The sequence below is a fragment of the Phyllobates terribilis genome, unplaced genomic scaffold (assembly GCF_046119375.1).
Source record: "Phyllobates terribilis strain yellow unplaced genomic scaffold, ASM4611937v1 Scaffold_2__4_contigs__length_985480577, whole genome shotgun sequence".
Classification (NCBI taxonomy): Eukaryota; Metazoa; Chordata; class Amphibia; order Anura; family Dendrobatidae; genus Phyllobates; species Phyllobates terribilis.
The window spans coordinates 863,310,110-863,322,495 of record NW_027362762.1 but is presented as its reverse complement, the minus strand read 5'-3'; the positions used below and the strand labels follow the sequence as shown (position 1 = coordinate 863,322,495).

The 12,386-nt window shown below is 47.4% G+C and overlaps 1 protein-coding gene across 8 annotated transcripts in view; it reads left to right on the top strand.

Annotated features, from left to right (window-relative positions):
- NCOR1 (nuclear receptor corepressor 1) overlaps positions 1 to 12,386 on the top strand; it is a 161,358-nt gene that overhangs the window by 126,695 nt on the left and 22,277 nt on the right. For all 8 annotated transcript variants that reach the window (XM_073668000.1, XM_073668005.1, XM_073668007.1 and 5 more), the window contains 4 exons: positions 963 to 1,083; positions 2,048 to 2,149; positions 2,509 to 2,609; positions 3,806 to 3,977. In XM_073668000.1, the coding sequence (XP_073524101.1) occupies positions 963 to 1,083; positions 2,048 to 2,149; positions 2,509 to 2,609; positions 3,806 to 3,977 (496 nt within the window). The remainder of the gene's footprint in view (positions 1 to 962; positions 1,084 to 2,047; positions 2,150 to 2,508; positions 2,610 to 3,805; positions 3,978 to 12,386) is intronic.

The window sequence follows — 12,386 nt, the reverse complement described above, 5'->3', positions numbered from 1 at the left end:
TTATTTTTTGGCTGATGGAGCTGTATGGCGGCTTTTTTTGCGGAACAAGATGACGTCTGCTTTTTGATCACATTTTTTTCCACTTTTTGTTTGGCGATATGATAAAGCATATTTTTTTGCTCCGTTTTTTATTTATTTTTATTACGGTGTGCACAGAAGGAGTTAATTAGTGTGACAGTTTTATAGCTCGGGTTGTTTCGGACGCGGCGATACCAAATATGTGTACTTTTTTTGGTTTTGTAATAATTTACGGATTTATTGGTTTAATATTTTATTTATTTATTTTTATTTATTTTGTGATTTTTTTTTTTTAATAGTTTAAAAACTTTTTTTTTACTTTTTTTTTACATTTTTACTTAGTCCCTGTATGGGACATTAATTTTTATTTTTCTGATCACTGATCTCATGTAATGTAATACACATATATTACATTATATGAGATCTTCACTGACTGTTTCAGTCAGAGTCTCCTGTCTGACTTCAGCTACATACAAGCTGAAGCCAGACAGGAAGGACACCATATATGGCAGAGCTGGAGGTGGTCATGTGACCTCCAGCTGCCATAGCAACCCCAGGTCCTCAAACGAAACGGAGGTCTTCGGAGGTAAGTAAGACGACCCCCTCTCTTCCTGCTGTCTCCTATATGCCGCGATCACTATAGATCACAGCATATAGAAGACAGCAAAGGGTTAACATCACTGGGACCTGATCTAATCAGGTCCCGATGATGTACCCTGTCAGAGCTAACGCTCTGCACCGGAATCGCAGTGCTTGCAGGACCCTGGGGGTCCTGAGCACTGCGAGACCACCCACCGTTTTTAAACGTCGGCACTGCACAGAGCCCGGCAAGTGGGCGGTCGGGAACCGGTTAAGATGTTGGCCCACAACTTATCACTTGCTGATTGCTGGGGGTCCGTGCACTGGGACTCGCATTGACAATAGTTTTATTTTTGATCCCTTAGGGAACCCCTGGAACATATTTAACCTCTCTCAGCCAGCAGCCCTACATCCAAGAGCCGGTGAAGCCTTCTGTGGGCTCCATTTCTCTTGGCCTACCGAGGCAACAGGAATCTGCAAAGACCGGTAGGTAGTTATGTGAAATTGTGCTGTAATGCATAGATTCATCCTGTGTGATTTGTGTCTACCGGGTCCTACAGAAATACCGGGTAGAAATATAAAGGAATCTTGTATAACTTTATTTTTGCAAAATTAGATCATGACTTTTACACCCCAGTGCCACACAAAAAAAGTGTACAATGATGCAGTCTCTCAAGGCCCCCCCAAAAAAACCTTTCATGAACCATCAAAGCTAGAAGACCACCGTGAGGGTCATGGATCTTTATTTTCCCTTCATGGAACTTGATACCCCTATATCCACATGGTGTCACTCAGGTTTTGCTCCCTTGCAGTGGGTTGAGAAATCTGACTACCCCCACCCCCACCCCCAGTACATTTTAGCCCTATTAGCATTAAAAGTCTCCTTTCAGTGGGGTTCCCACACCCAGTGAGGCACCCCAGGGTTACCACATTGGTGTCACTCCTGCACCCAGTGGAAAAATAACTTCCCATGCAGCAATTGGCATTTTGTTCCTATCTTAAACCCACACCATGTCCTTTTATGCCGCTGATTATCCTCAATGCCGATGGTGAAACCTATGCTAAATAAAAAATGCAAGCTGCAGTAGGGTCTTATCCAAGTAACTTGGTGAGGATAAAACAGGTAAAAACTCACCTGATGAGGCGAAAAGTGTCAGCCGCTGCAATATCCACCAGTGTTTTCAGAGAGATACCGGGGTAGAGTGGATGTATGATATGTGCTGCTGATTTACACACGATCCAAGGGATATCATGAAAAAGTGGTTTTAATGTCGACGCATCTGACGCCTTGCTCAAGACAACCTGGTTGTCAGATGGACTCTGAAACGCATCGACATTAAAACCACGTTTTCATGATATTCCTTGGATCGTGTTTGAGGGTGAAATCTATGGCAGCAAGTCTTTGATAAAATCTGTATTTTTTTCTTCTCTCCTTTCTGGTGCGTTTTAGGTTGTGTTACCTACATAAAACAAGAAGAGTTCTCACCCCGTGGCCAGAGCTCGCAGCCGGAGGGGCTCCTCGTCCGGGCTCAGCATGAAGGTGTTGTCAGAGGTGCGCTAAAATACAGCTTGGTATCAGTAGATCTGTGAGAATTGTACTGTGCTCACTGGAGCTGGTGCGAATTGATTCTCAGGACCCCATCCACTGGCCATGTACATTTTATTTTTTACCGGATGTGAGCCCAGAGTGCGGACTCTTACCTCCCGGCGTCCACCTCTCTTGTTTTGATTAGCTGGGCTAGTCTGATGTTACACCGCAAGCTGGGTGATAGAAAGAAGAGTCACGACTGCCGGAAAGTAAATGTCAGTTCTTAGTTCTCGTGTCTGACGGACGCTGATTACGGACGTGGACACCGGACTGGGTCCTATGAATCAGTAGTAGTGCTCACCTTATTACTGTCGTTATCACAGGTACTGTGACTGCACTTCAGGAAGGAAGCATCACGCGAGGCACTCCGGCCACCAAACTTCCCATGGAAGCTCTGCCATCTTTACGAGGGTCCATCACTCAGGTATCTTCTCATGTTCAGAGAATCCCTCAAACATTTTGCTCAGTCTTGAACTTAACAAGATGTCTACTCACATCAACTTATTTATCCTCTTAATATATTGCAGTCATCATATTATATAGCACTGTGTACTTACAATTGCTCATTTTGCCTTTCTACCCAGATAAAGCAGAGAAAAGAGAAGAATTATGTAGGAACAGGAAGTCTCTTGTCCCTGCATTTATTATTCCCCTCTACAACTCCTCACCCAGCTGCTCCCTCCTCCCTGCTGACAGGGACTCATGACTCATGCAGGGAAAATTGACCTCCTGTTTGTTTCTACATACAGCTTAGAAGGATTCAGCTAGTCTGTTTTTAATCATGTGATGTCATAGACCTAATGGAAAAGAGAATAATTAACTGGGTAGAAGGACAAAATTTGCAATTGTAAGTAAACAGTAAAGGGAATCTTTCAGCAGTTTTTGCTATGTCATCTGAGAGCAGCATAATGTAGGCAAAGAGACCCTGAATCCAGTGATGTATCACTTAGATTACTGGGCGCAGTGGGTCTGACACAATCAGTTCTTAGATGTAGCATGAAGCAGAGCTGAGAAAGCTAACCCCGCCCACACCATGTACATTGTCTACAGTGAGCTGCTCATCACAGGAAGGGGCGGAGTCGGCCTAGGATGCATGTGCTGCTGTAGTCCAGACAATGATAATCACCAGGTGATAAAACCTTAATTTTAAGTAAACAACTGCACACAGCTTGATAAGTGACACACTGTTGAAATCTGTCTCTTAACCCCTATTTCATACTGTCCTAAGATTACGTATTAAAAAGCTGCTGACCGATTACCTTGTAGGAGGATAAAACTTTTGATGGGAGTGCTTCTTTAACGTCATTGCAAGTAAAGCGTCCCCTAGTGTCCGCTGCAGGAAGTTAAACATTTCTTTTACAATTAATGCAGGTAATTTAGATATTAGGATTAGAAAACTGGAGCTAGAACCCCCATATATTAAGATCTTGGCTTTGTAATAAAAAATGAGAGATTAAACTGTGTAAATGTACTACAATCAGTGTATTCCTGTCTACTGTAATGTTATGTGTAAAAATAAATGTCCATTTAGTAAATTAATGAGACCATTTAGTATTTCAGTTCCCTATTTTTGTGTAGCTGGGATTTCTCCTGTGATAGTCTCCATTCCTGTGGTCTTAGGGTACTCCAGCGTTGTCACAATCTGGTATCGCTGCCGATGTCCTGCTGAAGACCACAATCACACGTCTGGCCACCGAAGATCTCAGCAATGCCGAGAAATGTAGGGAGGAGTCCGCGACTAAAGGCCATGTCATTTATGAGGGAAAGAGCGGACACATAGTGTCCTATGATTGTGAGTATATTGTACTCCTGTTGTGTAGGATTAATTAAATATGGGGTTAAATTGCATGCCTTCACTTCAGATGGTATATAATATGGCTAATTTCCCTAATTTTTTGTTGAGTTCCTTTCCGAAAACTTGTCTCTAGTTCTGCTTTCCCATTCTGTCAGTGTTTTATATAGCAATATTGGGGGTGTGGGTGCGGGAGGTTTGATATTCAGGGAGTAGAGAGGAGGAAAAATATCAGCTAGGGGAGATAAAATGGACTGTAGATGGGAAGGAAAGCACGTGTTGGGGAAATCGCTCCAGGAATGAAGCTGTGCTGACACATGAGAGAGTTCAGGCAACCGCATTCTTGACTCACACAGCTCACATTTGGCATGTGTTCCTGGGAAGGGCACCCCTTCACTGAAGATAAGTCCAAAACTAGGAGCGGGTTGTATATCAGGGTGTCAATGAATGAGTGGAGATTGCAGACCGCAACTAATTTAATCACAGGTAACAAATAAAACGTTAGAATAATTTTTCCCTTGTTAAACGTGTAGCCAATAAGACTTAAAGACAGTTTCTGGTCTCAGAAAAACCATGCCCCCCAGCTGCAGTCTAGTTTAAAAAAACAACCCACTTTGCTTTACTCTCCATCCTCCGTGGCTGCTCTCTCACGATGTCTGTTATTGTCTGCAGTAGTGTTGAGACACCCCCGTAGTGTTCGAGTTCGGTTCGGTTCGTCGAACACCCGTGTGTTCGCCGAACTGTTCGTTGAACACCTTCGAACACCGTTAAAACCAATGGCAGGCAAACAAAAACACATAGAAACACATAGAAAACACCTTCAAAGGTGTCCAAAAGCTGACAAACTGCTCAGAAGACACAACTAACACATGGAAAAGTGACAAGTACATATAGTCATGCGAAAAGAAAAGAGGTGGAGGAGTAAAAGGAGGGGGAGACACAGATATAGGCATGTCATGCCCTTCTAAAATCCAAAAAGTGAGAAGCCGAGACGGCCAGTCCGCTCCTGCCCGTGCCACCTCCGTGTCGCCGGGTTTGTGCCAGAGCCGCGGTGAACCCTGATGGCCAGCCCCCCTCTCCCAATACTGGTGCCTGTCCGCTGGTGGGTCGAGAGAGCCCCCCTGTGGTGGAGGCAGCTCTAAGCTTTTTAATTTAAATTGTCCCTCTAATTTGAATGAATACACTTTAAATCCATTTACAAGGATCTATTGGAGGGCAAGTCTCATGCCAGCAGCCGCGTAATTCCAGCTCCAGTAGCGTCCACTAAAGCTGCTGCAGTTAAAAAGCTTTTATAAGGATCGAGCTCGGCTGTCCACCGCAAGGCATCCTAGTGCCAGTCCCAGCCCCTATGCCTTGGGGTGCCTCCTGATGCTCTTCACTAAGTATCCCGTGGTCCCGAAGCATTTCCTTTGAAAAAATTAAGTGTCCAAACTACAGGTGGTGTAGCTTGCTTAACAGCCGGGATAATCCGCTGACTAGCAGACACTGCTACTAGGCACAAAGTATTTCCTGGGCTAGATGCAGTTAAAAATTTGTAAGTAGATACTCTCGTTGGATGCTGAGAAAGCATTCCATAGAGTCTCCTGGCACGCCATATATGATTCTCTTAAAAAGCTTGGGGTAGGGGTCTAGGGGACCCTTTTATAGCCAAAATCACGGCCCTGTATCACAATACGTCACCTAGGCTGAAGATAAATGGAACTGTAGCACCGAGGGCTCGGTTGCTACAGACGTATTGCACCTCACCCAGAGGTGTGATATCTCACTCTCAGGTAAGGATGGAGTGTGGATCAGGACCCGACACCTGCATGCATTACACCACATTGCCGTGGGGCAGGGCGACCAATATGCCCCTGAGATGGGCACGACAGTCCCTGTCCCTGGCTGGAGTGGGGGGAGGGAACACTGAGGAAGGGGAACCCTGCAGTGCAGGAGCAGGGAGGAAGCAGTTCCTGGGTGCATTGAGAAGGGAGTATAAAAGGTGGGCACCATCTTAGTTCAGTGCAGAGAAGTCTGAGCAGAAGTGGCAGGGAGCAGGGGCTCTGCATGAGCTCTGCTCCGGAGGCGGGCCTAGTAACAGAGGCCCAGGCCTGCAAGAGGGAGAAGGAAGGAAGAGGAGCGGAGTAGGCTCCAGGAACGAGGAATGAAGGGATCCCAGGGGTGCGGACGGGCGAGTCGCCACCGCACGCCCGAATCCACCTGCGTGGAGGGGTCAGGCCAAAGGGGGAGACCGGTCCCCGAACTAGTGGAGGCAGGAAACGACCCTCAGCTAGAAACCGGAGGCTCTGACATTTTATGTGGCGCAGCCCCTTGCTCCACCCGCTAGGAAGGCACCACATAGGGTCAGGGAAACTGGCGCCAAGTTTACCAAGAGGAGGCCCGAGGCAGCCGGACAGAAGTGTTGGTAAGAAAGGCCAGACAAAGGACACACAAAGGGGGTCCTGTGAAGCGCTCCAAAGTTATCTGGGAGTTGTCTGAGCCCCTCACCTGGTGAGCACAGTACGACGTGGGCAGCCGTTACCTGCAGACGTGGTCTGGATAATAAGAACTGTGAGTAAAGGCCCTGAACTGCATCACTGACTCCGTGTCGTTACTGCTGCTGCCCTGCACCATCACCCCCATCCTCCGCATACACTGCCCTGAGGCTATACTCCTCCCGTGGGGAGTTATGCTACGCTCTGCTGCACCCACAACACCAGCCTTAGCAGTCTGCCCTGTAGCGGCGGTTCACTCTGACCGCAATCCACGGGTGGCGTAGTCGGACATTTAAACATCAAAACCACATAAATAGTTCCGCCACTGGTTTGACCGCCCTGAGCCACGGAACCGGATCGCCGCCACGAAGACTACAACCACCAGCATCCACCAAAAAGGGTCCGGCTCCGGGTGTCCCAAGGCCCAGGGGGTGCGTCAGAACATTTTCATCACCTTTCACAATCACCAATGGGACAAGGCAGGGATGTTCTCTGTCCCCTCTCTTATACATCCTAGTGACGGAGCACCTGCTCTCATCAATTCGCCATAACCCCAATATTAGGTGGATTGAGGTGGGAGGCACCGAGTACAAGTGCTCTCTATTTGCTGATGATGTCCTAGTATATATCACTCAATCACATATATCCATCCCTGCTGTTATGGCTGAAATAGATCACTTTGTTACATGGTAAAATTTTAAAATCAATGCAGCGAAGTCTGAGGCCCTCGATGTCTCCCTCCCCAAATCCATATAGGATTCCATCCAGTCCAACTTTCCCTTTGCCTGGCCCTCACAGGGTATCAAATACTTAGGAATTCCTATTCATAGAGACCTCTCCCATCTATGTTATCTTAATTTTGGGCCCTTTATTGAACAATTCCATACAGACCACGGTTGGCAAGTTAGAACTGTAAGATTCACTACGTGAACCACTGGTGTTTTGTGGAAAAGCACATGTACACTGCGTTCCAAATTATTATGCAAAAAGTGTTTAGGAGTGATAAGGGAAGAATTTGTTTGTTTGTCAGTTAAACTCATTGATGGTGATGTGTGTCAGGGCTCTTTATATCACTGTAAGCAATTGCAGACACCTGTGCTAATTAGTTTGGCAGGTGTGTCCAATGAAAGGCAAGACTACTTAAGAAGGCTCTCTCACATTATTAAGCAGCCTACATTTTCTGCCAAAATGGGAAAGAAAAAGGATGTGTCGGCTGCTGAGAAGCAACAAATTGTGGAGTGTTTAGGTCAAGGCATGACTACAATCAACATTGTGCGATGATCAGGATGAAGTGTCTTGGCAATCAAGAAGTATGTAGCTGATTCACAGTACACACGTGTGCGTGCTGATAAGGGCAAATTGAGGACTCTTTCCTACAGGCAATTACGTCAGGTAGAAAGAGCAGCGGCAAAAAAGCCTTGTCATAGCAGCAGACAAGTTTTTGAAGCTGCTTGTGCCTCCAACGTCCCCCGAACAACAAGATGCAGGGTCCTTCAGAGGTTTGCAGCTGTGCATACGCCATCCTGTCGACCTCCTCTATCCACTTCACACAAGCAGAAACGGCTCCAGTGGGCCAAACATTACATGAAGACTGATTTCAAAACTGTTTTGTTCACGGATGAGTGCCGTGCAGCGCTCGATGGTCCAGATGAATGGAGTGGAGGATGGCTGGTTGATGGACACCCCACGCAAACACGGCTACAGCGCCAACAAGGAGGAGGTGGAGTAATGTTTTGGGCTGGAATCATGGGGAGAGAGATTGTCGGCCCCTTTAGGATCCCTGAAGGCGCTAAAGATGAACTCCATAATGTATGTGGATTTTCTCAAACAGCACTTCCTGCCATGGTTCAAGAAGAAGAACCGTGTATTTCACAGCAAGATCATTTTTCTGCATGATAATGCACCATCTCATGCTGCACATAAAACATCTGCATCTCTGGCTGATATGGGCATAAAAGGGGACAAACTTATGGTGTGACCCCCATGCTCCCCTGACCTCTACCCCATTCAGAACCTTTGGAGCATCATTAAAAGGAGTGTCTATGATGGCGGGAGGCAGTTCACATCTAAGCAACAGCTCTGGGAGGGTATTCTGTCCTCATGCAAAACAATTGAAGCAGAAACCATCCAAAACCTGACAAATTCAATGGACGAGAGAGTTCAGAAGCTCCTTTCGAACAAGGGGTCCTATGTGAAAATGTAACATCACCTAGAATAAAGTTTTGAGTTGAAAACTGTTTGATTTCAGTTTCTAACAACCTGCTAATGCTTATAATTTCAAAAATGACCATTTTTTTGGTCTTTATTAAAATGAAAAGGTTGATCGAAAAGTTTGGGGGATCTAAGAGTGTGGCAACCCAGTAGTCATGATTACTTCGAATTCTGACAATATGAGGGTCATGCTGCAGGTAGTGCAGCAAGAAGGCACTTATGTGTCTTGCGCATCTCGGAGCCCCAAAATTATTTTCCGGGCTAGATGCAGCTAAAAATTATTTTTAATTTTAAATCTGGTGAAGCTTATTATAGATGGCCTAATAGGATCAGTGCTGCACACTGCTACAAAGCCCAAATTATTTTCCAGTCAAGATACAGATAAACATGATTAGTAATTTGAAAGCTTAAAACGGTTGGTAGGGTGATTTTAACCAATCATCAAGCTTTTACTCTCCCCAGGATGACACAGGGGTAGAAAAGTCGTTTCGGATCCATGATTTGTTCATCTTTATGAACGTGAGTCTGTCTACATTATCAGTGGAGAGCCGCGTGCGCTTATCTGTCAGCACACCACCAGCAGCGCTGAACACACGTTCAGACAGAACGCTGGCTGCGGGGCATGACAAGATCTCCAAGGCGTAAGTGGCTAGCTCCGGCCATTTATCCAGATTGGAAGCCCAAAAAGAGCAAGGGTCCAGTGACACAGTCGTGGCTTCAATGTTTACTTGGAGATACTCCTGTACCATCGTCTCTAGGCGTTGACTATGTGTCAGACTTCTTGTCTCCTGTGGCCTTGCAAAGGATGGGCTAAAAAAGTGGTGAAATGATTCCGCAAAATTGATGTTACCAGCAGATACTGTGGTTCTGTTACGGTTTGAGTGCTGAACACTTGACGGTCCCACGGTTGGCAAGTTGGAACTCTGAGATTCACTACGTGCACCACTGGTATTTTGTGGAAAAGCACATGTAAGATTCTGCAACAGTCTCTGCTGATACTCCTGCATGCGTGCATCCCTTTCTATGGCAGGAATAATTTCTGCAAATTTACTTTTGTACCGGGGATCTAACAGTGTGGCAACCCAGTAGTCAGGATTATTTCTAATTCTCACAATTCGAGGGTCATGTTGCAGGTAGTGCAGCAAGAAGGCACTCATGTGTGTTGCGCATCCAGGAGCACCAAGTCCCTGTTGTGTTGGTGGCGAGGTAACAATCATGCTTCCTTCCTCTGTCCTCTCCCCCCAACCTCGCACAACAGAAATGTGATCAAGGTCTCCCTCATCTGATGAGTCTTCCATCAGTTCGTCCTCCACTTCTTCCTGGGCTCCTGCACCTTCCTCACTAGTTTGGCTGCTACCATGCGCCCTGGTAAAATCATCTCCCCCACCCTCACATGCCTGCCGCCCTGGTGCTGCCGACCGTCTAGACCTTGCAGATGTTAGCCCTTCCGCATACAACTCCTCCTCCTCTACTTCCTCCACCTCCTCTTGTGCCACCACCTGACTCCGAATTCTGTTTAACATGTGCTCCAGCATGTAAATCACCGGAATAGTCATGCTGATAATGGCATCGTCAGCACTAAACATCTTCGTCGCCATTTCAAAACTGTGCAGAAGGGTGCATAGGTCCCTGATCTGAGACCACTCCTCCAGCGTGATTTGCCCCACCTCTGAATCTCGTTGGCCCAGGCTATACGTCAGAACGTATTGCACCAGGGCTTGTCGGTGCTGCCACAGTCGCTGCAACATGTGCAGAGTTGAATTCCACCGGGTAGGCACATCGCATTTTAGCCGGTGAAGTGGCAGGCCCAACGACTTCTGTAGAGATGTAAGTCGCTGAGCTGCGGGATGCGAACGGCGGATGTGAGCACACAGCGACCGTGCCCTCTGCAGAAGGCCATCTAGTCTGGGATAGTGGGCTAAAAATTGCTGGACAACCAGGTTCAACACGTGAGCCATACAAGGCACGTGTGTGACATTGCCCCGGCGAAGGGCCGCACCCAGGTTTGCAGCATTGTCGCACACGGCCTTCCCTGGTTTCAGGTCCAGTGGAGACAACCATTCATGAAATTGGTTCTCCAGAGCTGACCACAACTCCTCAGCTGTGTGACTCACATTTCCCAGACATTTCAATGTAAAAACCGCCTGATGACGTTGAGCCCTACTGCCAGCATAGTAAGGAGGTGTGCAGGATCCCTTCTGCGCAGTTAGAAAGCTTGTGGCATGACCAGACAGGCTTTGGGTGCAGGTGGAAGACCGAGAGGAGGTTGAGGAGGCAGAAGCAGTGGAGGAACTTTGACATAAAGAGGATTGACGCACAACTCGTGGGGACGGCAAGACTTGGACAGCAGCCCCTTGTCCTGCTGTCACCATAGTTACCCAGTGCCCAGTCAGCGACATGTAACGCCCCTGTCCATGCCTACTCGTCCAAGTGTCTGTGGTGAAATGCACCCTGTCACACACAGAGTTTCTCAAAGAAGCGGTGATGTTGTGTGCGACATGCTGGTGGAGCGCAGGCACACCTTTCTTTGAGAAGTAGTGCCGACTGGGCATCTGGTACTGGGGCACTGCGACGGACATAAGGTCTCGAAAATCCTCTGTGTCCACCAGGCGGAAAGGCAGCATTTCTGTAGCCAAGAGCTTGCAGATGGTGAAATTCAACCTCTTAGCTTTCTCATGGCTAGGAGGAAATGGTCTTTTACTTGTCCACATCTGAGGGACCGAGGGCTGGCTATTGTGCTTAGACGGGGTTGATAAGGGTGTCCCCGGCAAACTGCCGGTCTGTGAGGAAGATGCAGGCGGACATGTTAGGTTGCCTTGATCCAAAGGTGGTGCTATCGATGTCGGACAGCGCTCAAGACCAGCTGGTGTTACCACCTCCAAAGAAAATGATGACCTGCCAATCACGCTGGCTGTTGCGGGTAAAGAGGTGGCAGGTCTGCGCCCCAAAACAGGTGTGACTGCTGTCCCCCCAGTCACAGAGGATGAAGAGGCCGCGGATGCACAAGATATGGCAGACGGTGGTTGGCCCGGCCGGCTAGACCGCATTGTAGCACACTGAGCTTCCCACTGCAACTTATGCTTCATGTCCATGTGCCGGTTCATGCATGAAGTACTCAAACTATGTATTTTTTGGCCTCTACTTAGCTTTTGCTGACAAATGTTACAGATAACACGAGTTGGGTCATCTTTATCGATCTGAAAAAATGCCCAGGCTATGCAAGGCTTAGCACCCATGCGACCTGAAGAGCCACCACGACTTGTGGTGAGAGGCAGAGTTGTGTTTGAGGATGCAGTTGTTGACGTGCTTCCAGTACTACGTCTCTGTCCAGGAAGGCGCAACCTGACCTCGTCGTCACTAGCATCTTCCTCCACCTCCTCTGCTGACCTCATCTCTTGGCTGACTGTGGGTTGACAGTAAGTGGGATCTCCGACCTCATCATCATCACCCTGTGCGTTATCACACCCGTCGTCCTCAGAGCCAACCTGTTCCTGCCCTGACAAAAAACTAAAGTTGTCGCTCCAATCAGGTATTTGAGTCTTATCATCGTCTCATTGTCTCCACCAACAGGAGTTACAGTTTGGGAATGAGGGTCTACATTATGGTCAGAACCTTCTGCGTCTGGTCCTGGATCCGACTCATAAAGATTCTGGGCATCAGTGCAGATCATTTCCTCGTCTGGATTCACAGAAGCGCTGGAGTCGACCTCTGATTCCCAGGCTAT